At 36.8% G+C, this 25,972-nt stretch overlaps 1 protein-coding gene across 2 annotated transcripts in view; it reads right to left on the reverse strand.

Moving 5' to 3' along the window:
- Positions 1-25,972, reverse strand: part of ORC5 (origin recognition complex subunit 5) — a gene marked incomplete at both ends in the record, with an annotated part of 72,617 nt that overhangs the window by 30,222 nt on the left and 16,423 nt on the right. For both annotated transcript variants that reach the window (XM_080613232.1, XM_080613231.1), the window contains 4 exons: positions 12,009-12,119; positions 18,893-18,940; positions 23,013-23,125; positions 23,962-24,014. In XM_080613232.1, the coding sequence (XP_080469358.1) occupies positions 12,009-12,119; positions 18,893-18,940; positions 23,013-23,125; positions 23,962-24,014 (325 nt within the window). The remainder of the gene's footprint in view (positions 1-12,008; positions 12,120-18,892; positions 18,941-23,012; positions 23,126-23,961; positions 24,015-25,972) is intronic.

A 25,972-nucleotide genomic window follows, 5' to 3' on the forward strand; every position in this document is an offset into this window, starting at 1 on the left:
TGGTCAGTATGAAGAATAACTACTGAAAAAACACTTTTCAGTCCTTCAGGACAGAATACTTGAGATAAATGCATCGTAAATTTGAGGTACTCTTGACTCCCTGTCTAGTGGATGGAGCAAAATCAGTACATCAGGACATGCTACACTGTAACCTAATTTAGATTTTTAAGCTTTTCATAAACAGCACGGCTTTACATGCTCATGTCTACATCAGGGTGCATGGGATGTTCTCTGCATGTCTATTTCTCTCCATTAACCAGAAATGCACACTAAGTGACTAGCTCAGATATACTCTTACTCTGCAGACACTTACACACAGCTAGACTCAATCTCATCCAAAATAATCACATTATTTTTTCTGTCATCCACCCTCCCTGACCACATGTGAAAAATTAAATCGTAAGGTGGTAAGGACAGAGACCTTGTGCAGCTCCTAATGCACCTTCAGATATTCAGCACTGTTTCTTCTAAAAACATATCTTTCTGAATCAAGCTTTTCCAAGTCTGAGCTGCTGTAGGTTTTGTTTCAGCCTATTCTGACACTCTTCCTATTTTAAATAAGCAATATTTCAAACACTTACTAAGAATATAAACTTTGTATAAGTGAGATTTGCTCATACCCTGCTAACAATTTTCCACACTGCTCCCTCCCCCCATTATTTTCCAGTTTTCATTTCCATAGATGGGGAAGAGAGATTAAGCCAATTCTTAACTATTCCTCATGTATCAGGAGGCATTCTGTTGTCAACAAGCTTTGTATTCGGAAATCCTCTCTTTTAAATTAACTGTAACGCAGCTGCTTCTTTTGTCCAAGATACTGTGGCAAGTCCCACTATCCCTATCTAACGAACACAGAAGGCAGGAGAGGGTCTTTGGGGGAGGAGGGATGTCAAGTAGAAAGTCAGTAGTTAGAACTGACTGCAGCTGGCAGGGCAGAAACAGTACAAGTATTCACTGAAGTGATCCAACATACTTTTTAATGTACCATTTTGCTACCTTGTGCTCTAACATTGTACATGCACTTAGCCTCGGTACTTCCCAGCCTCATCAAAAACTGGAAGAGGTCCCCGGTACAGATACAATGCCACAGATTTATTTCACATGTGATACAGCAGAATCATCTGTATTGAAGTGACAAGTGGGGTGTAACTACCTAAAAAGAATATAACCTACATAGGGAGATGTAAGAGCACATTAGGCAGGGAGCAGACAGGGACCGTATCAGAACAAGTACAAGCAGCGTATCAGTAAAGAGAACATAAAATTATACCCAACTCTTTAACCAGTCTTCATGCTGTTACTGAAGTTGCAATTACATTCATTACTGTATGTGCAGAGAAGAAAGATACATATTTAATAAATGAAGGCTTGCAAAATTAAGACCTTGACAGGATATCCATGCCCTTACACCTCTGCTGAAGTAAGGAGCAAGTAAAGCTATTTAAGCTAAATGACAATGTTAGCAAAAAAGTAAAGCAGGTAAAATTGGTCTCAAATCTGTAACTAGACCTTAGTTCTAGCCACGAAGGAAGTGAAGAAATAGGGATGCTCGATGTAACTAATTGACTACACGGGCTAGTTCGAGGTTTAAAATTGTGTGTCACTGAACCAGGTTCTGTACAATAAAGAGACAGTTCATTCCCCCCGACAGGTTATGATCCAAATTTTCAGAAACCAGCCAAATCATTTTTAATGAAGAGACAGATAAAAATTATGAGGTGTTAATAACGTCACCTGGAGGCCCAACAAGTTCCTTCTAGTCTTACGTCTCCCTAACCATATCATCTTAAGCTAAGAGACTTGCAAGAGAACTAATGAACGCTACTCTAATTCTCTGAGTTGCCTTATCTTAGTATTGTGTCCTAACTTATTTCTACGAATATCTGGTGATTAGGGAATAGATTATGTGCATACACTAAATGGTTAAAGCAAACTGATTAAAAAACTTATCATACACAGGCCAGTTTTAGATATATGTGTTATCAAGAGAGGTTCTGCAGTATTTGCTTAATTAATCTTTGCTGTCTTAACAGATGAACCAGATGTACTATTATATTCTTTGTTCTTCTCTAAAGAGGGGATGAGCCGATTATTTATCTCCAAACAATAGGAGTTCATGTACCACAGTGAAGAATTTTTTTTAATCTGGGAGGCAATCACTAACAAGCTTCAGCTGCAACTGCTTGATGTAAACACAGTGCGAATTTGTTCCTGGAGTATTGAACGATGCTCCTTCCACTAAGTGCCTGAAACCAATTTCTAAATAATTATGTAAAGAAAGGGATGGAAAGGACAGAGTTTGGAATGAGGGAAGAAACTGTTTCATCTTCCATGTATTCATATTTACTTCCTTTATACACTAACACATTTTCATAGATAAGTTAAAATTTGAAGCTTCAACTACTGTTTACAAATAATGCACCAAGAGAACAGAAGCCGAAGAAACTGTTGGTTGATGCAACACATTCCCTATGTTATATAGCATGCAATCTAAGACATGTGAAGGGCTTAAAGGAATATATAACATTAAGATCACAGAGACACCAGAACTGTTTGTGAAAGTTACTAACATATTCAGGGCGTATATAAAAATCTTCATCACTTCTGTAGCAAACTTGCATACCTACCTCAAAAACTGTATTTTTTATTTGACTGTATCTGAAAAGTACAAATTTAGTGTAAATCAATATTAGACAGCCTTATCATAGAGCTACTTACTGGTTTATTTGAGCCTGCAAATCCTTAGGGAGATGCTAATGAAATACAAACTAAGATGAAATAGCAAGAAAGTTTTTAAATTATTTGTTTTTTCTAGATAAAAGGCAGAACAAATTTAGGAATTCCCTTTATCTGCCTGATAAACTCAATTTCATCTGAAGCCTCCCTCTCAATAGCCTTTCCTTTGTCATAACCAAAATTTCTTCCAATAAAACTGGTTTTCAAAAATTCACAACAATGTTTCTTCTTAAATGCATTAAGTTTCTAAGACATAGATTAAGTGCAAAGCTGGGCACTATCACCAGAAGCTCTTCGCAGAAATAAGGTAAGTGTTCTACTTTAAATTATTGAAAAGAAAGAATTAGATTAAGTGCAAAGCTGGGCACTATCACCAGAAGCTCTTCACAGAAATAAGGTAAGTGTTCTACTTTAAATTACTGAAAAGAAAGAATTCAAATAGAATAGAATTTGATTAAGAAAGCCTCCCAAGAGATTCTAAAGCTGTATTAAACATATACCCCCACAAAACGAAAACAAGATCATACTAGGTCAAACAACATAACATAGCTCAAACATAACTAGTTTTTCTAAAAGATGTTCTTTTTTCTTCAACTAAAACTAGAAAGAATCAAGCCTATTAGTTTCTTCACAATTTTAATTAGAAAGTACTACTTGAACTAAGAATACTTTAATTTTTATTCACAGCCACGCTGAGACTTAAAAAAACATACAGTCAGCTATTTGGTTAAAAGTAAGTAATGTTTTCTCCTTTCCTTTTGCTGAACAGCAGGCTCTCTCAAGCTGCCATAGTCAGTGCTAAAGTGCTAACTATGTCACCATGCTGTGCATCACATTAAGTTCCTATTTCAGCTCACGGATTTCTGCCAGATTAGTCCAGTGACCAGTAACAGAAAATGAGAAAATAAGAGTTATTTATTACCTCTTATCACCATCTTCCCTAACCTACTGAAAATCAAGAGTACTGATCAATAGATTACTTTCTAATCAATAGACAGATCCAGCAAAATTAAGCATGTCTGATGCAAATTCACCTAGAAAGAATTAGGCATTAGGATTAAATACAACGGTAATAATATAAGCTTACAAAAAATGCAGCTACAAGTTTCTGACTGCAAAGAAAGCTGTTCTAACAATTCAAACCCATCTTTTAAGTATTGGGCAACCACGAAGTAACAGGACAAAAAGGTGCATTAGAACCCGATTTGGACAGTAAACCTGCAGAGGATATACAAATCATATATGAATGTTGTACATAACATTAAGACTGAAAAATATTCTGTGGTGACAAGATGTGTCTATGTATCTTCACCTATACTGGAAGAGGAGTGGAAGCTTATTAGAACCAGTGAAGAGAATAACTCCAGAGTCTAAGGTTTATATTCAATCATTCCTATCACAGGGAGGCTATGAAGCATAAGTCTTCTGATGGACTAGACAAGAGAGGTATATGACAAATCTTAGTAGTTTTCATGAAAAAAAAGAAAAAAAAGAAAAAAAGGATAAAAAAAGCTTTTAAGACCTTTTCCATCTATTTCCATTTTTTTTTGTAAAAATAAATGCTTCCCCTACAAGAAATCATAATATGACCACTATGGGGATGACAACTCTCACAGCCAGACTGGATTAAGCTGTGTAATTTTACGTACTTTCCTCTGAAGCAAGACGAGGACAGTGAAAGGCAAACAATCATTTGCAGATTAACCACAGGACAGAAGCAGAAGCCGATGGCATTTTCTCTTGTAATTTAAATCTAAAACTCAAGAAATCATAAAGATAGTGAAACCTCAGTGGTTGAGGGTGGAAGGGACCACTGGAGGTCATCTAGTCCAATGTCCCTGCTCAAGCAGGGTCATCCAGAGCACATGACTGAGGATTGTGTCTAGACAGCTCCTGAGTAGCTCCAGCGAAGGAGACTCCACAGCCTCTCTGGACAACTTAGTCTAATGTTCAGTCACCCTCACAGTAAACAAGTTCATCCTCATGTTCAAGTGGAACTTCCTGTGTCTTAGTTTATGCCCATTGCCTCTTGTCCTACTGCCTAGTACCACTGAGAAGAAGGGAGGGCGTCAAGAGAATGGGATCAGACTCAATACTTACATACACTGATCAGATCTCCCCTGAGCCTTCTTTCGTCTAGGCTGAGCAGGCCCCACTCCCTCAGCTTTTCCTTATATGAGAAATGCTCATATAATGTTTGGTCATACCCCAGAAACAAAATTTAAGAAAAAAATTACATATACCTGCTACTCCAAGAGACACCAATTTTAACAATTATCTCACTTCTGCATGTCTGCTACTTTAATACTCAGTAATTCAACATTTTAACAACATATAAAATAATTGTTCAAATATATCGACATTTTTGTATATGACTATTCAAACCTCTACCTAATCTTGAGGTACTGCTTCTCGGTACTGCCTAATGGGTGTATAAAGCAAAGTAAGACACTCTCCAAATTCAGATGCATGATAAACTGTAATTGGGTCTTGAATCACTTACAAAGTTATTCATGAGATTAAAAACTTTTCTGGTAAACATTCAACCAGAAAACAAAAAAATCTCACCACAATATAAACTTCAATCATGAAGTTTTGAATGTTAAGTCCATCTAAGAACAGGGCAGAAGTACATTCTTCTACCAAGGAGTCATCCCATACGCTTACATAGCCAACATTTGCTATGAACTTATTTCAGGTAAAATTTTAGCACTGACTCTACCTGGTTATCCAGAAGAAAGACAAGCACAACACTTTGGAACTTTCACAGTAAAAGGGAAGCAAAGAAAAGTGGCTTCAGAGAAGAAAAAGCAGAATCAGCAGGAACTTTCATTTTTTCAGCATTTCGCTTGTTTTCAAAGAGACGAATGACCCACCCCAAAAAAATCTACTTATGACATAACCAGTACAAGAGCATGTTCTGTGTTTTTCACACACTCCAAATTAAAAATGGCTCTCACTCATCTTCGTTCTACCTCTTAGGGAATAGCACAGCACAACACACATTTTCAACCAGATCTTTTCCCTGGAAACTCTCCAGTGAAAAGTGAGCAGGCAGGCGAGTATTCTAGTAGTCTTAAACGCTCTAGTCAAATCCGATGTAAAATGCTCTTACGAGCAGTCCCCTCGAAAGCAAGGAAAGCTGGAAAAACCATACAGGAACAGCTGATCTGGCAAAAATTAATAATTCTCATTCTGCCAAGAGTTGTCAAGTGCAGAATGGAAAACTTAGTATTTCCAAACATTAACACAAACTGAGCTTGTAGAAGCAATTACAGTGTTTTATATTTGGAAAAAAAAAAAAAAAAAAAAAAACAAAAACCCTGTTGACAGCATTCCTCGTTATCAAAGTTCCTACATCAAGAGGATCTAATATATTATACAGAGTTAGTACTACAATTGTGGTGTGGGTATCTGGTGTCCAGAAAGGCTATGCAATAATAAAAGCAAACCCTTCATCAGATAAGTAAATAACGGAACCAGACATCTTTTCAATCTTGCAATCAGAATTTTACCATAGTTGGCAAGTTACAAAAAGGGTAGCTTAAGTACCAAATTCTTATCTGAAAAAAATAAGATATAAAGCATACTTCTAACACAACAGGGACAAAGAAATCCTGCACGTAAATTGCCACATACCATTCCAATTTACACATGTAACACTATTTTTTTCTTCATCTATCCATGTTAGGCAGACAAGAAAGCAGGACAAAAAGAAAAGAACCTCTCAGATTTTTATGCTCCATGAAAACGCATTTCTTTTTTTTTTTCCCCTCTTTAATTGAAGGAAACTACATTCCTCTGGCTCCCTCCAGCTGGAGGAATGCTATGTACATCAGTGGGTTTGTGTATTTCTAATAGACCCACTGTACATCAATACCAGCACTTAACACACTACTCTGAATCTCGTATCTGCAGACTTATTCTAAGTTCAGATAAAAAGCTCTTGCTCTGAGGCCAACAATTGCCATGTTGCTCATTGCATTTCCAGACTGAAAAATTTTAAGTTGGTTAACCTCGATTCCAAGTTCTTACACATTTATAGTTATATTAGTTTTAGGAATTTATGGCATTCTTAGGAAATTCAGATTCTTTTCTTAGATGCAGTCTCAAACAGATAAGAAATCTCTAATAAATGAAATTTAGACTGAGGTGCAAAATACCCAATATGTTACTTTATACACACAGAGATAAATAGCCTTTGTAGAAATCTGTTTCCAAATGCACTATCGTCAGAAGTAAATTCTAACTATACAACTACCTAAAAATGTTAGTGGAATATAATGAGAAACAGTAAAACCAAACCTGGTGCAAAATATAAATAGAAACCAAACTTTTCTAAGGTGATCTTAAAGTCTCATGCACTAGAGTGAAAACGCAAACAGAACTGAACTTACTGATCAGTTTAGTCACCTATTTGGTAATTTTCAGCTATTAGTATATTCTGAGAAGTTATCACACCTCTCTGCATAGATGTCTTTCCAAACATTCAGGGATGCATTTACAGGAGTAAAATCTGCAGAAGTATGGAAGGCAAAAGGTCTAATTCAATTTTTACATAATATAGATAGCATTATAGCTCAAAACTACAAGTAGATCTAGTCAATTCTCTTTATGAAAAGTGTATTTCACACGAAAGCTGAAGCAAGATAAAATGTCTAGAAAATGAAAAATGGTTCGGATTACTGAAGTGATTTGAAGAAGCAACTGAAAAATCATTTTGGTAGAGGAAAAAGTATTGCTTAATTTTGGCTTGTACACCATAACATAAGCTATAATTATGACAATGAAAATATCTACTTGCTTATTGGTTGTGATATAAATTTTGCTGTGCTTGTAGCCTTTAATGTAAAATGAGCTGATTTAAATCAGTGCTGATAATTCTGGCACAATGTTTGGTGCATAAATTCACCCATGTCCTATGCTAAGGCACATTTTTATGAAGAGAATAATGTTATATTTCTGTCTGAATGTGGGAAACATAAAATGAAGCTCTCCTCTTATACATACCAGAACAGAGTAGACTTTCAGAACCTTTGCAAAATGCACTTGTGGCAGGCATTATAAAGTTTCTTTGTATCCCTCTGTTTTGTAATAATTGCACTTGAGGACACAATGAACACTTCATATTCTGCATAGCAAGTCCATGAAGACACATAAATCATACTCCTGGTTGTTCTCCAAGCCTGAAAATGCATCGACTGCTGTACCTAGGTAAGGAAACCCTACGATTTATCTGCTGTTGTAGGATGCTTACTGCATACACCAACGTTGCACTGTTTTTAACATTGTGCGAAAGTGTATCTGAAGTTTTCCATCATTAAAAATATGTTATCTTTTAAAATACTTCAGCCACATGCTTGACCTAGCCATACATCCAACCAAAACATCAACTATGTGAGTTCTGTCTCAGGCACAGAACATGACTGCCCAGTGATGGTGGCAATATCATCTTCAATCTGTTAAATTATTAAATTACAAGTCCATCTGAAGAAAGAACATTTAAAGATCTTCTCCTCTGAAATGGTTGCAGAAATCAATAGTGCTTTAAGCTCTGTTATCTCTTGCCTTAAATACCAAGCAAATAATTTCAAATAACCAAATTTAGTGACATGTTACACTAACACAATGTATTAAAAAACAGTACCACGACAAATTAGAACTACTAAAGAAATCCAGTGAATATTCTGGAGGAAAAGGAGTACTGAAAACTTATCAAGTAAATATAGACCTATATTCACATATATACTTACAACGGTAGCCTAAAATGACAATAAAAATCTTACTTTAACTTTCTCTCAATCAATCTTCACTAAATGCATTAAAATTTTACCTAAAAATAGCACAAACTGGAGAGAAATTTCAGCTTTTATGGGGGTAACTGAAACAATTTTCATTTGCAGAAGTGGAATCTTGCATGTTTGGGTTTTTTCCCTGGTGCTACTCCCCGGTACTGGTTAGTGAGAAAAAACAAAATGAATGAGCCCATTCTTTCTCATGTAACCCAATTACAGCAAGAAGTTCCAGCAGGAAAAGCTTAGTCTCTTATCAATTGCAAAGACCACACTTCTGAAAGGAACACATTAACTTTTTGTTTGAAAAAAGTATGAGAACATTTTAAGGACTAATTAACATCAAAAAGCAAAAGTTAGATTAAGATTCAAATTTTAGGTTGAAATTCTATTCAGTAAAAATGAAAGATTTTCAATAAACCCTAGCATTAAACAGAAAATTGAAATTTTGCTGCTTATTAGAATAAGTTTCATTTTTGAAAAGCTAATAACCAACATTTTCATGTGAATAGAAATTATGCACAAGAAACAAGAAGCAATAAGAAGTATCAGCAACATGACAGAACTTGAAGCAGCTGCTAGTCCTTCTTGAATCTTGACTGACATTGTTGATCAACTTTAAAGCTAAGATACGTTATTTTCTGACAGCACATGAGGAGAATTAATATTTGGTTCATGTACAGCCTCTCAGTTTGCAAATTAAAGAGAACTAAAAATTAATGTTGAATCAGTTAATAGGCCCAATATTTTATTTTAAACATTTTAAACTTCTGTACAATTCAAGAATGATTTCCATGATGTACACATAAACAAGAAAATAAAAGCTTATGTTATCTAGCAGTATTGATACTGCTAAGGATAATTCAGCTCCTAAATATTTATTTGAAAAATATATTTACAGAACAACTAGTGGCAAAAATCAGTGGAATGTAAGTTGGTTTAAACTATGAAATTTAATTTTATGCCTAGATAGAACTACTTCCAAAAACCTATTTTAAATTCTGCTGCATTTTGTTCATTTACATTAGATTTTGAGTGCAAAAATTGCTTTCATAATTAAAAATATTACAAATTCATTTATAAATCTTGGGTTTTGTAAAAATCAATTTAACTTCTTTGCCCTAACCTGCTTAAGGCTTAATGCAGCCTTTTTCTTAGCTTAATCTTTATATATTCAGAAAAATAAAGAATTCCAGTTATTCTTTGATACCACTGCCATCTAGTGTACACTCTAAATTAAATGAAGCATTTATATGATTTTTTTCATTCTGCAATTTAGTCTAAGAGGGAATTACACTATAGTGTATACTACACAGTATAAACTATGTCTTCAGTACTTCTTAACTGTGCCTTGGAATAATGACATGTTCTCTCATCTGGATGCATGTAAAATATGCAGACATACTAATTTAGAAATACACTGTAAAACTGTTATATTAGTGTCTTTTATTATTATCTTTTTCATTAATGTCTTTTCAAGCCATGTTATGAGATGAATGGGGCAAGGAGAGACTTAAAACAAGCAGTACCTACATGGCGGATCACCAGTAGATTTGGAGAAGTGGTGAAACCAATCTGAATGTTACTTGGACTGTATCTATCTTACTTTTTTCTCAACAGTGTTATACAACTCCATTTCTTACTGAACTAAATCTAGATCAATCATTCTTGATAATCTAACATCATTAAATAAGACAACTGCCTTTTGCCTCAGTACTCTGGGTTTCAGGTTCAACATTTTGTGTCTTAAATCAAAAATGCGCTATGTAGAGGAAAACACAAAGCCAGCATCCTGCAAGGCTGACAGATACTTTGACTGACAGATTTGATTGACAGACTTCACAGTACAGTAAATAAACAATCAACAAAACATTCATAAAAAAAAAACGGGCTATATCTGACACTAGCCAGAAAAAAAGAGTTAATAGATGTAGCTGGCCAAATTTATGCATTTTTATGAACACGAAGATCCTTGTGTTCTTTGTGCCTCAAAATTGTTGTAAGTAGCTACAAGGTTGCAGCAATCACTCAAAGTCTAGTCGGAAACTGCCTGCTTCAACAACATTTAGTGTCCTTTCATATGACATTTGCCCATCAGAAACTTCACGTAGCTTCGAAATACTATGAGAGTTAGAGTTGAAATAGGGAGAGTTAGGGTTCCTTCTGAATACACAGTGAATTCCTGAGGTGCTGTGAAATCACAGAAGAGATGCAAGAAACAAGTACAGGATGCATAAATGTGTCTAAACTTTTATTTTTCAGCCACTTCCTGAACACCTCTGAAGCTATTCCATTGACATCTCAAGGGGGGCAAAGCTGAAAAACCACTTATCTAATTACAAAAAAGTAAATGCTTGTATTAGATTTTCCAAGTTGATGTCTAATAACATCTCATGCCTCAGACCATATAATAACCTTTAACTAAAGGAGCTTGAGAGAAATCATTATGTGAAGGTTTAAGTTGCCTACTGCATCTGTAAAGCACCCCTCCACCATTAGTGAAGACACGCACCTACCAATGGTTAAATAAAGCACTACAATTCCCTAGCTTCTCTGTTGGCTGATTTTACAATATGTATATTTACTGTTGGTTATTCTACAAATTTGGGAGATTAATTTTGCCAAATATTTGTGTGAACACTGAACAGGCATGATTAAAGCAGTAACAAACTGTTTAGGTATTTTTAGCATATGTGTCCTAGAACTTTATAGGAAACCAGACATCAGATGCAAATAATCTTTTGTTAAATTTGAGACCTAGCAAGGAAAAGTAGAAAATATTTCTATTGGCAAAAGTTAAGCACAACTGGAAAGCAGGAAAGAAATCAAGATCTTCTAAGGTAAACGTGAAAAACCTAGGAATCAAGTCGACAACAGAAAACTATCTTTACTTATACAGAACAGGTATTTACACTTGACAAACCCAGAGCTCTAGAGAAAACTCTAGATTTACTCAATTCCATTCAACTCTACAGTTATGCTGCCATCTAGCGAAATTGGACGCTGACTCTCTTCTGCAAGAGCTGGTCCAAATGAAAACATTATCCCTAAAATACATGTATGACAACACTTTTCACCTGCAAATACCTTATTCCTCTCTATGCTCCTTCTTCACCACTGTATTTCTGTAACATGTGTTACAAGGTAACTAATTTTGGCTATAGGACAGTGAACATTTACACACTTCATTGAAATACAAACAGGCTAACAGACTTCAGTGAGAAGCCACAGAACTAATAAACACAGACCACAGCCCAGGATCAAGAAAAGTTAACTATTAGGTTTCTTCTTGAATTCATAGCTAGTATTACAGACAAATATTACTCTAAGCTTTCACCTTTAAATTACTGCTGTGGTTGTTTTCTCACTACATTTAATTCAAATTAGATGGAATTGGAATAGACACAAAAACCAAGGTAAGACCCTTTCAAAAATTCCAGACAGTAAAAAAAGAAATGAAGAAAATAAGTACACACTCACCTGGGAAAATATATTTGCAGTTGGAGCAACTCTGTTGTCCACAATACTATATAATATTGCTAACAATCTGTCCAGGGGAAATGGCTTTGGCCCAAGGAGGTGATTGCTGGTCTACAACAGAAATAAGATATTTTCAGTCCAATAGATCTTTCCTGGAGTACCACAAGATGTTGTTCTCACATCCTTTTGGTCTCTGGGGAGGCACTGTAATACACAAAAGTCATACAGCCTACTTACATGAGTACACACTTACTGATTGAGATATAGAGCTCTATTTAACATGGCAAGAGCTCAAACTATACAATAAGTAGGAACATTTTTGAGCTATACAGCGGATCTGATGCCAGATTTCCCGTCACTAGATTTATAGATTTATTTGTCCTATTAAATTACCTTGTCCTATCTAATGATTAAAGAGTAAATAATATATTTTACAACATTCCCAAGATGCACATAGTTTTCTTCTGTTTATCAACAGGAAGACCAGTTAGGCTTCTTAGCAGCATACTGAATTTCTAGCTAGTGAAAATATGTAAAGGTTTATTCTATTGTCTACAGTCAGTCTATAATCATAATCACCTACAAAGATCTGTGCAGAATAAAACACGTTTTTACAGATCTATATAACCATCAAATAACTTTTAAGTATATTTTTGCTTCTTTTGCTTACTGAAGATAAATATAGTCCTGATAATCTCCATACTTGTACAAGACAAGATGCTTTTAGTCTTCCCTTCTCCAGCTTGAACAACTGCACTTCTCTCAGGCTCTCCTTGCAGGGCAAGTGCTCCAGCCTCTGACTGCTTTGACAGTTCTCTGCTGAACTTGTTCTGGTTTATTAATGTGTGTCTTGTACTGTAGGGGGACAAAACTGGACAGAGTATCCAAGATGCAGCCCAAACAGTGCTGAGTGTGAGGGCCCAGAGTGCTTCTGCCTCCCACAAGTTCAGCTGGCTAAAATAAAGAGTTCAGCTGGCTGAGCCCAAGGTCAGCTCCTTTGCTGCAAAAACTGCTGTATAAAGAGCTGCCTGCCAGGTAGAATCATAGAATAGAATCATAGAATAGTCAGGGTTGGAAAGGACCTTAAGATCATTGAATCATAGAATAGTTAGGGTTGGAAAGGACCTTAAGATCATCTAGTTCCAACCACCCTGCCATGGGCAGGGACACCTCACACTAAACCATGTCACCCAAGGCCTCATCCAATCTGGCCTTGAACATCACCAGGGATGGAGCATTCACAGCCTCCCTGGGCAACCCATTCCAGTGCCTCACCACCTTAACAGAAAAGAATTCCTTCCTTATATCCAATCTAAATTTCCCCTGTTTAAGTTTTAACCCGTTACCCCTTGTCCTGTCACTACAGTCCCTAATGAAGAGTCCATCCCCAGCATCCTTGTAGGCCCCCTTCAGATACTGGAAGGCTGCTATGAGGTCTCCACGCAGCCTTCTCTTCTCCAGGCTGAACAGCCCCAACTTTCTCAACCTGTCTCCATACAGGAGGTGCTCCAGTCCCCTGATCATCCTCGTGGCCCTCCTCTGGACTTGTTCCAACAGTTCCATGTCCTTCTTACATTGAGGACACCAGAACTGCACACAATACTCCAAGTGAGGTCTCACGAGAGCAGAGGAGAGGGGCAGGATCACCTCCTTTGACCTGCTGGTCACACTCCTCTTGATGCAGCCCAGGATACGGTTGGCTTTCTGGGCTGCAAGCGCACACTGAAGCTGGCTCATGTTCATTTTTTCATTGACCAACACCCCCAAGTCTTTCTCTGCAGGGCTGCTCTGAATCTCTTCTCTGCCCAACCTGTAGCTGTGCCTGGGATTGCTCAGACCCAGGTGTAGGACCTTGCACTTGGCATGGTTAAACTTCATAAGGTTGGCATCAGCCCACCTCACAAGCGTGTCGAGGTCCCTCTGGATGGCACTCCTTCCCTCCGGCGTATCAACCGAACCACACAGCTTGGTGTCATCAGCAAACTTGCTGAGGGTGCACTCAATCCCACTGTCCATGTCACCGACAAGGTGTTGGAGAAGACCGGTCCCAACACGAATCCCTGAGGGACACCACTCGTTACCGGTCTCCAGCCGGACATCAATCCATTGACCACAACTCTTTGCGTGCAGCCATCCAGCCAGTCCTTTATCCACCGAGTGGTCCACCCATCAAATTGATGTCTCTCCAATTTAGAGACAATGTACAGCCAAACATGTTAACAGAACGCACCATATTTACTCCACTTCGCATTTATAGAGCTATTTTGCCCCTTACCCTTCTTTTGCACCATACAACATCATCTTCATACCTCAGCTGACACTGATGGACATTTTAGGCATTACAGGTTGTATGAAGTAACATTGACTTCGACTAAATTTCACAGAAATACGAGTTCCTGATTTTTCGATGTTAAGTATTTTTAAAATAAACGATTTTACAATAAGGAGAAGTGCAGTTCACAAGGCAGAAGTGGGCAGTATTACAAGTCGGACAACATGGCTAGGACTGCAGAGATTTATCTATGATCCAGGTTATCAAAAGCTCTGAAAAGGGAAATGCTTGTTTTCTTTTAAGTTTGTATTTCATTCTCCCTACTTTGACATCCAGTTTCCCTTTTTTGTAGTATACATTGATTTACTAGCAGAGAAGCCAAGTTTTAAGAGGAATCAGAGACTCATAGAATGGTGTGAGTTGGAAGGAATCTTAAGATCATGTAGTTTCAATCCCCCCTGCCATGGACAAGGATGCCTCTCACTAGACCATGCTGCCCAAGGCTTCATTCAGCCTGTCCTTTAACACTGGCAGGGATGGAGCATTTACCACTTCTTTGGGTAATCTGTGCCAGTGCCTCACCACCTTCACAGGAAAGAACTTCTTCCCTGTATCTAACCTGAACTTCCCCTCTTTAAGTTTAAACCCATCACCCCCTGTCCTGTTGCTACAGTCGCTGATGAAGAATTTCCAAATAAAGTTTATTCAAAAATGCTTGTGGGAAAGAACAACTCTTCAAATACACCACCAGCACCTCTGTGTCATCCCATTAAAACACAACCACACATTTCTTCAGCAAAAAAATAAAAGTTATTTCCAATACATGTTTTAGCTTTTTAAATCCAGGAGGTGTCCCCAAAGCTACCTCTTAGCTAACAAAGAAAGCAGTCTAAAAAAATAACTTAAATGTAGTCAAAATTTTAGCACAGCACCCTTAGTCAGAATGCAGGTACAGTGTAAGTTATGAACTGCATAATCCCCTGCACTTCTGCCTCTAAATGCATCAACCCTGTGAATATTTTTTATTATCAACAGAAAAAGTCAACAAACATACAGTAATTAAAATGTGTGCACTCCAAGCAGCTAGCAAGCACAAACAGCATGCATTCAGTACTCACAGAATCACAGAATGGTTTGGGTTGGGAAGAACCTTAAGATCATCTAGTTCCAACCTGCCTGCCATAGGCAGGGATGCCTCACCCCAGACCATGCCTCCCAAGACTTGTGTTTGTATACAGTCACTGCACAAGTTTCTTGCTCTTAGTATTATCAGCTCTTGCTTAAACAGAATATAGTTTTGAACTTTCAAATTATTTGAGAGAAATACTTTCTTCTGGAAAAGCCAGAAGAGTTCATTCTAAGAGTGTGTAACTTGTAGAAGAAGCACTCTGGGTTTATTTCTTTGACGGAAATAAATCCCTGGAAGAATAGGAATGGTTTGGAAATTCCTCCAAACAGCACATAGTAAAGAATAAGATTTTTACAAATCTGCAAGGAACTAAGGCAGAAAGCATTTCCAAACCTTCCTGGCTGCTATATAAATGAAGCATCTTCAGTTGTAAGCTAAGAATCCTGACACAAAACAAATCCTGGAACGAAGCTGAAGCAGGTATTCTAGACAACTCTTTTCTGATATACAACCAGCACATTTTATCTCCTGACAGACTGACACCTGAAAAAGCATACTCCTGCACAAGTAGCTTCACCAGAAAGATCTCTCACTTGTCACTAAACTGGGAAAACATTGCTCTACGCCAACGATGCAAAGAAACCCAACATATGCTGCTGTTGTCAGCAACAAGGCAACTAATAAAATGATAAAGTCAATTTTTTCCCCTCATTCACAAGATTTACTTTTTCTAATTAAATAATCAAACCATGGCCTCTGGACTGGACAGAGTTAAGAATCAAGAAACAGATTTTTAGCCTGGCTGTACCTAAACTTTAAGGGAACGATTTATTTAATCTAATGTTTGCTTCCTGCCAAGTAGGTGTGCACAGCCAAACTAGTTTCCTGGCTACCACTGCAGCCAGTAGAAATCTAATCAATGCAGTTTATGGTGCAATTCATCTGAATGAACATAGAACTTACTTGAGTACGAGACTAATCACACCCTACACTCCAATGACGGCACTGACTTGCTCTGCGCTGTCTATAAAAAGACACCAGCTTAGATGCAGGCATCCACGTGGAGTCAGGCGAGTCTGACCTGTAAATCAGTCTTCAAACAAGCTTCTCTGAGGGAAGGTATTGGTACAAGCTGTAACACCAACTGAAGCAAATGAGACTTTATTCATAACACTACATATGTAAACTTTTATCCCTATATTTCAGTTTCCCTCACTATAGAATCATAGTACCTACATATACGGTTTTACATCTGGGCAACCGTATCTCTGTGCAAATATTTATAAAGATTACAGTATAGGAAAGGAATGTAAGTCTGGAAGATGCTTTTAGGACCTGCAGTCTAGCATGCCTCAAAAACTTTCAAAACCAGACTGTACTCTGACCTACAAGCAGTTTCAGTTTCTGGCATTAATACTTGATAGCAGAAGGGTCCTAACCTATAAAGTGACAAATTAGCAGAGAACCAGTGCTCTATAAATAGAAGCAAAGGTGCTCTCAAAATGCCACAATGTACCCATTCATTAATTCCTAGGACACACTCCTGTTTCTTTCATGCAGTCAGAGGTTAATGCAACACTGTCAACTCTAGAGATATTTTCTACTAACTATAGTTGATCTACTAGAATTAGGAAGTTCTAGTTCTCTTCAAAGTAAGACTAATATTGAATGCAACAATGAAGTGCAAGAATCAGATCATCTGCAGTCTTCAAAGTCTCTCCTGATTATGCAAGTTACTTGTTACAGCTGGACAACCAACTACACAAGACATGGTTAGACATGTATGCAAACATGCCTAACAATGTTTTCGAACATCATTCAATGCTTAGGTTGTATGGTAAATATAAAGTCTACAAAATTAGAATTAATCTAATCAAAGTAAAAAAGTCACTGAAATCTTACTCATCTTTTTGACCATTAATTTTGGTTACATTTGTTTGCATTTGAGTTACCCTCATTTACTAAATTCTTTTGTTAGTACCTCCTGTTCTGTTTTTGTACTTAGTCAGCAGCATTTAGTTGCTTCAGGAACAATAATAAAATGGAAATCAATTTTTTGTTAATGAAAGCACTTCTGAACACTAAGTAGCGAAATCAGTCCCATTAACATAACCTATGACACAGGAGTTCAAGCTCTACAGTACAATTAAGGTGATCACAACCTGGGTATTTCTTCATCAAATCTCTCTTTTCCCATTTATTGTATGCCGCTAGCTGTTCCTGTGTCCCTGGTTGTTCCCATATCATCTTCCAAGATGGAAATCTATTGCCAAGAAGGAAAAACAAAACACCTTTTCTGCAGAGAATGCAAGGAAAAGAACATTTTAGTCTAATTATTCCTTCTGAAAAATATTCTCCTGAAAATTATTTATTCACTAATTAAGACATGAGGGTATTTCAAAAATATAGTGTTCCTGAAAACAATTAAATGCTATGGAAGTTCTCAGGAGTTCATGTGTCAGGGACAAAACACACGTGATGTCCATATGTACAGGACACATGAATTTAGAGACTTCCAAATTCTTGCATTTACGGAAGGATCTACCTAGTGGTGCAATGCATTGCACTGCTGAAGTAGAACTATGCTCACTTAGACTTTCACATGCAAAAACTGTGCCCATACAGAAATAAGAAAACTTGGAAGTCTTTAGATTGCCAAGGACTCTGTCCTCCAGCAGAGGCAGCAGAAAATTAGGAAAAAGACTACACACAGAATCAGAAGCAAAGAATTATTAGGCTAAGTATCATTGTTAGAATTTTTCTCATACTATTTACACTGCCTGTAGAGAAGAGGATATAATGATCATTTCAGCAGCGATTTAGTGCTGTCTGAACTGCTCTTACTCTACAGGTTTGTTTAAAATTAAGTCAACAAGTTACAAATGTTAAAATTTATCTCTTTATATTACAGTTATAAATACACATTCAGGTATTTGCTTTTCCTAGCATATCAAGCCTCTGACAGTAAAAACTGGTATAACTACTGAAATCGATGACATTTAGCTATTTATAACCATGGAAAGGTTAGTTAATAGTCTGATGGAATCCTAAGCAATGGACAGCAGTGCAAAGTTTCCAAGCCTCGAAACACAAACTTTAGCTCTTACACCTCACTGCATCACTGGGAATTAGTGATTTGACTTTCAAAACTACTAACCACCTATTACTCTAACATCTTTCAGAGAACTTCTGATATCTGGCTCTTCCATGTATGATGTCGTTTAACTACCTTTAGTAAGCACATTTGTTACACAAAAAAACATTACTTTAGGAGATGAATTTATGCTACAGTTAAATTTCAAAACAATAAAAATGTGTGTATCAACAGAAATTTGCATCACACAAAATCAGTACACCATAATAATTGTTATTTATGCAACTGTTTCTTCTGCAATAAACAATGAGGCAAAACAAAATGCAAAACCAGAAGTAGAGCAGGAAGACAATATTTGTTGCCAAGCTCAGCTAAGATAAAATACATACCTTTTCATGTTTCTTCATAAAGTTGGTCTTTCTAATTTTCCCATGATGCTGTAAACAACAGAAAAAAGGCAAATTCATATGTAAATTATTTTATGCTCTTTCTATAGGAAAGATAGAAACAAAACAGTCAACAAAAAATATATATACTCTACACACGGTAGCACAAGAGTCTGGGTATGCTTCTTTAACCTCCAGTATTTGTGCCTGATGTTACTAGCAATTCGTTTTACTAGTAGCCCTAAAATTATGCTTGCTTTACTTCTTGTAAAGCCAAAAACCAATACACCAGTATTACTTGGTGATACACATAAGGTGTTTTTTTTCTGATCTAATGAGGGACTGATGAGAAGAGGCAGTAAAAATGCAGTTTTAATTCACCTTCATGCCACCATCCTCCTCCTATCATCAACCAACTAATGAAAAAGAGGTTTCATTTCTTTCTATTTCCAGAGAAGTTTCAATGATGGACACTTCATTTTTAAAACACACATGCATACAATCCATCTGAATTTTCACCTTTTATCTGCTCCATTTTAGAATTTGGATGGTATGCAAGTTGGCAGAATGACGAAAAAGAATTAAATCGAGACAAATATACTTCAAGGTGCAGGAGCTACGACAGAAAGAAGGAAGGAGCATCATTTAAAAAGGCACAGCTTTAAAGCAATCTTAAGAAAGGGGGGACTGTGCAAAAAGAATAAAGTGTTCTTGGATCAAGTTCTGGATTTTGGATCTCAACTGAAACTGTGAAAGTAAGACAAGGACAGAAAAATAGTAAATGCCTTAACAAGGCTATAAATCAATGAGCAAAACAAGACAGACACATGAAGGATGACATGTATAAATCATATAAAATTAGTGGAGCAGTACAAGTATAATATTCTTTAAACATAGTGAAGTGCTACTTCTCAAAGTATACCTTATAAGCATGCTCAATGAATCAGGGGAAGAAATATCTCAAAAGAAGGAATTCTTTTTCATTATAATGTTTAAAATCTTGTACTTAGTATTTGTAGACCTCAATATTCAGCCATGTCAAGATGTTCTCAGTAACTGTGGCTGTTCTTGACTGACTTCTGAAGACCTTAATACTAGTCAGGGCTTTAAGTTTCCTTTACATAATCTGCCAGACTAAACAAGAAGAATTAATTCATTCAATTAATACCTATCATATTAGAAACGGGTATCAGAGACAGCAAAGTAATCTTTTTATCATGCCTTTGAAAAGAGGACTAGGTGATAACAGAGACTTTTTGGAGGAGGAAGTGATCAAGCCTGAGGTTAAACAGTGATAGATCACAACTGCATTCATACATTTTGAATCTCCATACAGCATATTTATCAAGTGTTTCAAAGCAAGTGAGCAGCTGCCCTAATTCTGTGCAAGCACAAAGAAACATTAAATTCAGAGCTACTTTTAGCAGAGTCAGTTTTTAATCTTGTTTTCTATTAAAATTATAAAAATAAGACATCATATAGTTTGAAATTTTTCTGTTTGTTTTAAAGATTACCTTTCAAAACCAGCTTTGTATTTTTCTCTCAATCTACTGCAAAGCTCTTAAATTTTCATAGAACTAATAGCAGCAATGCCAATTATGACTTCATTGCTTTATCAGGCTGTTAGCATTCCAGGCTGCCACAAACCATAACTTTACCTTTAGCTGTAGTATAGCCCAGCACCCATACCAGTAGTGCATATTAGCAGCTAATGGCCATCTTCTTGTTTGTATCTAGTAGTCCTTAGTTAAATCACTCCAGAAGATACTTTGCTGTAACCTACTCTGAATCTCATTATAAACCTGAGAAAATCATATTCTACTTTCACAGTCCACATGACTCAAAACCTTGAACCGACCAAGTGTCAGCTTTGTTGGGCTTTGAGATGCAGCTATTTCTGAAATTCACCTTAGCACTTGACTAAGCGCTAACTGCTATCAGATGGAGCAAGAATGGCAACTTCTCCTGTTTATCCAAGTCTTAAGAAAAATACTTAATATCACTGATTGAAGCAGGGGTCATGAAGGCGTTTAAAAAACCTTAGAAGCTCATGCTTATTGCACACAACTTTGGCAGGGTTCATGTGCAAGAACAAAACCATCAGAGATACTAAAAAAGGAGAAAGGAAAAAAAATAAATTGAGAAGGCTGCTCAGTGAACACAAAGATGAGAAAATGAACATGAGCTGGAAGTGTGAGCTCGCAGCCCAGAAAGCCAACCGCATCCTGGGCTGCATCAAAAGGAGCGTGACCAGCAGGTCGAAGGAGGTGATCCTGCCCCTCTCCTCTGCTCTCGTGAGACCTCACTTGGAGTACTGTGTACAGTTCTGGTGTCCTCAACATAAAAAGGACATGGAACTGTTGGAACAAGTCCAGAGGAGGGCCATGAGGATGATCAGGGGACTGGAGCGCCTCCCGTATGAAGACAGGCTGAGAAAGTTGGGGCTGTTCAGCCTGGAGAAGGGAAGGCTGCACAGAGACCTCATAGCAGCCTTCCAGGATCTGAAGGGGGTCTACAAGGATGCTGGGGATGGACTATTCATTAGGGACTGTAGTGACAGGACAAGGGGTAACGGGTTAAAACTTAAACAGGGGAAGTTTAGATTGGATATAAGGAAGGAATTCTTTTCTGTTAAGGTGGTGAGGCACTGGAATGGGTTGCCCAGGGAGGCTGTGAATGCTCCATCCCTGGTGGTGTTCAAGGCCAGGTTGGATGAGGGCTTGGGTGACATGGTTTAGTTTGAGGTGTCCCTGGCCATGGCAGGGTGGTTGGAACTAGATGATCTTAAGGTCCTTTCCAACCCTAACTATTCTATGATTCTATGAGGCACTTTTTGATAATATGCTTCACTGACTTGACTCTTGTGAGCTTTCCTACTTAAATTCCAAGACTGATACGAAAATATCTGGGCAAAATCACTTCTTCAGCAAATAAATCTCTTACAAAGAAATTGCTTTGGCCAACGGAAAAGAACAAAGGTTGCCCATAAAGAAAACTTGTACATATGCACTTATTACGAGTAATCCTCTACTCTTCTCAGCTTTCAATGTAAGATCATACCAGAAACATGAAACCCATATTTAAACTAAAAACATACTAGTATATTATCAGTAAAACTGCGGTAACTTCTCAAAACATATGTCTATGTGGCTTTTCTTCAAGAGGGAAGAAAACAATCATTTTTACAAATTTGTCTTGTTCACATTTTCTTCACATTTTCACACCAATTTATCACAAATACCATACATTTATACACATATGGATATATTAATGCATACTGTAATAACGTATAAAACCTTAAAGTTAGTAAAATGCATAGAAAACATAACTGCCCAATCACTTTTCTGGTATCTGTCTTCCTGTCCACATTTTCTCCCTTTAAGACCTCAAAAACAACACAATGAGGTACACTTAAGGTGCATGAAGATTCTGGGTAAGAAAGAGACATGCTACAAACTCTGGCACCACAGCATTTGTTTGCAGCATGACCACAACATAGCCCAAAGGAAAAAAAAAAAAAAAAAAAAAAAACAAAAGAAAAAAACTCAACCTGTACATATCAAGAACTTACAGAAAATGGAGTTTAGACAATGATTTGGTAATAAGGATGAATACATTCATCCTAAAACATGCATTACCATCATTTCAACGCAACACATGCCAGGTAATGGAACCACATCTTCTGCAAAAGCAACTGTGTCTATTTCTCTGTTTGAGAAATTAAAATTGTATAAAGAAGTTAACATTGCACTATGTCATTTTACCTCATTAAAGGATAATGCAGCACTTGTGGTTTGTATCTTACTCCTGTGTCTTATACCTAAGGACACTGCAGGCACTCCATTAAAATCTTTACAAACTGTTGCTATACCAACTTACAAAAGCAAAGCAGACACTTGCACTGTAACAGTGTTACATATGTTTTGACACGACAAAGAAGATTGGTTTATTAGACGCTAATGATGATTACATCATTACCAATCACAATATGTGATCTACAGAAAAGCTTCTGATCACAACAAATGAACCACACATAGAAATATTGCTTAAAATGAAGAGTTTTAAAATAGGAAATTCAGTATGCAGGAATCCATTAAGCAACACTAAGAAAAAATCTCATTACCTTAAGAAAGAACCTCTTATCTGTCCTAACAGGATTGTAGGAAGCAAGGTAAGCAGCTATTAGAAGAAATTTGGAGTAATAAGGAAGTTCCACATGTGTATGTGCAGAAAGTCCTACAAAATAAACAAACACTTTGTGAGTCACCAAACACTCTGAACATCCACAAGCGTCAAATTGAACTCTTTTGCATTCTTCTTCTTTTCCTTCTGTGCTGCTCTACCGCTGTAACTAAATGACTATGGCCACTTTCTCAATACCATTATCACAGATACAAAATCCGTGAAGGGCCAAGGAATGGCCTGATGCTACTCTCTACAACTACTTGAAAGGAGGATGGAGTGAGAAGGTGGCTGGTCTCTGCTCCCAAGTAACAAGCAATAGGACAAAAGGAAAATAATTACTGACAGATACATTAAGATTCAACTTTCAAGCCTATCTGAAGTATAAACCTCAACAAAGCCGTACTCCTCTACTGAAACAACAGAAAGAATTCTTGTGATTCTGACATTTCTCTTTTCCAAGACACTGGGACACAGGACAAGTGTTTTGTTTAGGAATGTGCTAATCCTGTGTAAGTAACATACGAGGTATAGTATTCCCTTCTCCCTATTCAGACAATTCTGCCAGTTGGTACATAGAGGTTCGACCATCAGGGGTCAGCCCATTCCTCCTCCATTCCTACATAAGAAATACTTAAAAGAAATCTGCTTTTCTCACAAAGAACCTTCAGAAAGATTAAAGTCAGGATATATGCTACAGGAAAAAACAGTAACAGTCCTTTGCAGAACACCTTCTCAGTAAATGTGATTACCCTGAACTGTAACTGAATGTTAATAGGTAGCCTCATCTATATAATTCCCTTCACATTTTTTTAGGTAACAATAACCAAGCCAAATGCAAAGTACACATTTCATATCACAAGCCTCTACAGAGTTACCGTATCTCATACCTTTCAGCTGCCCAGGTTCTTCATCATCATGCTGTAAGTGCTCCCACTGAGAGCTAAAAGACAGATAATGCACATGTATAAAGATGAAGTACTTGTTAAGTCTTTTAGAGACAACTTTCTGCTTGGTATATTGTATTTCAATTTCATGACACTGGCTAGGATACAGTTAGTAAGAGCATAATTAAAAATAACATGTCATACTACCTTGCACTTAGGTTTCAATTATGTGCAGACTATGCATATTTGAAAAACCACAGAAAGTAATGGTATATTAAGGTATAAATTTGAGTACAAGCTAATTGTAAAATACCAGTTTCTTTCCTTTCAACTACGACCAGTAAGCAAGTACCAATAGTGTTCTAAGTTTCAAGAAAAATGCAGAATTGGGTAAAAAGTAAAAACACCAACAGGTTTGACCTTTTTTCTACCTGCTTAATAACCGTTTATGCTAGTGAGAACAATACTATAATTACTTTGTAATGTAATTTTGAAGTCTATGTAATAAAGCAATATTCACTCTTCACCGAAAAACTTTCAAGACATCAAGATGGAACATTCTGTCAGTGAAAAATGCCTGCAAGCAGTTTGCTGTGTTCCTAAACAACAGCAAAAAACTTCACTTCAGAATTTTCCCTAAGGAATGACATTGTCATGAATGCCATGATTTTAGACCATTTTTGTATATCACAAAGTTTGTTAAAACACCATTGCTTTTTGTTTGGGGTTTTTAAAGTTCTGGTCTAGTGGAAGGTATCCTTGCTTGTGGCACGGGGGTTGGAACTAAATGATCTTTAAGGTCCTTTCCAACCCAAACCATTCAGTGATTCTATGATACTACCTTTATGAACAAGGTTTATCAGCCATATACCGTAAAACTTCTGGAAACAGTTTAATGAGAGCTGATGTAATACTCAAATTATAATGAACGAGCAAAGTTTTCACCCAATGTCTATTTTACAGGTAGAAAAAAAAAGACTCCTTTTCATCTTAGCTCAGGTAGCACATCAGCCAACAGCAAAGTTCTACTGCTGTCACTTAAAACTTGAAGAGAAGCCCAGATTAATTACAGTTCTGTGGCCAGAAAAACTGAGACAGTCACTTTAATTTCTCAAGCATTTACTGGTACACAGAGGCAAATCCTACAACTATTATGCAGAAACTGGAGTTTATCATTAAGACCCCATTAAAGCTCAAATTTATAATCAAAGAAAACTGTAAAGAGGAAAATCTATTTATTTGGAAACAATTCATAAGTTATTTTATAACATAATCCTGTATTACACCCTAATTAGAGTAGGCAATTACACAATATAAAAAGTCAGGAAGATCCTGAGTAGACTATGCATTGAAGATCAATATCAAGTACAAATACATATTTGAGTCAAATAGAATAATGCCTCATTGTACAGTGAAGTTTGGTTTGTATGAAGGAAAATCAATTCTCTTTTTGAACAAACGATTACTTTTCCAAAACATTTCACAAGGACTGATACTACAGACACAGGTTCAGTTACCAGAATACTCTATGGCCTCAATGACATTCAAAGGAAAAAAATCATTATGTAACAAGATAAAGAAATCAAACATTACTGAATTACCTCTCTTCACATAGCATAACATCAGAATCACTCATCTTAAAGATGGAAAAGACATTACATTTGATCCAATTATTAACATTGAAAATGAACACCACCATCTTTTTATACTAGCAGTCTGGCAACTCAGAAATAAACAAGAAATCTAAAACCATATCAAGAGGAACTCAGCCCATTAGCAGGACACCAGATTCTAATGCTGTTAGAAATAGTAAGGAAAATTTTGCTCTTGGACAAAAAAAAAAATAAGGGGTCAGAAAGCACAGTAAACCTACAAATTTAGCTCTACTAAACAAAGCTAAGGAACACAAATGTTCAAAATCTGTAGCATCCCACAGTAAGTTTGAGGCTTGCATGCATCCTTGGTACCCAGTGAGGATCTGTCAAGTCAACTTTACAAATGGGTTTTAAGCTAT

This window comes from Psittacula echo (assembly GCF_963264785.1).
Source record: "Psittacula echo genome assembly, chromosome: 1".
Lineage (NCBI taxonomy): Eukaryota > Metazoa > Chordata > Aves > Psittaciformes > Psittacidae > Psittacula > Psittacula echo.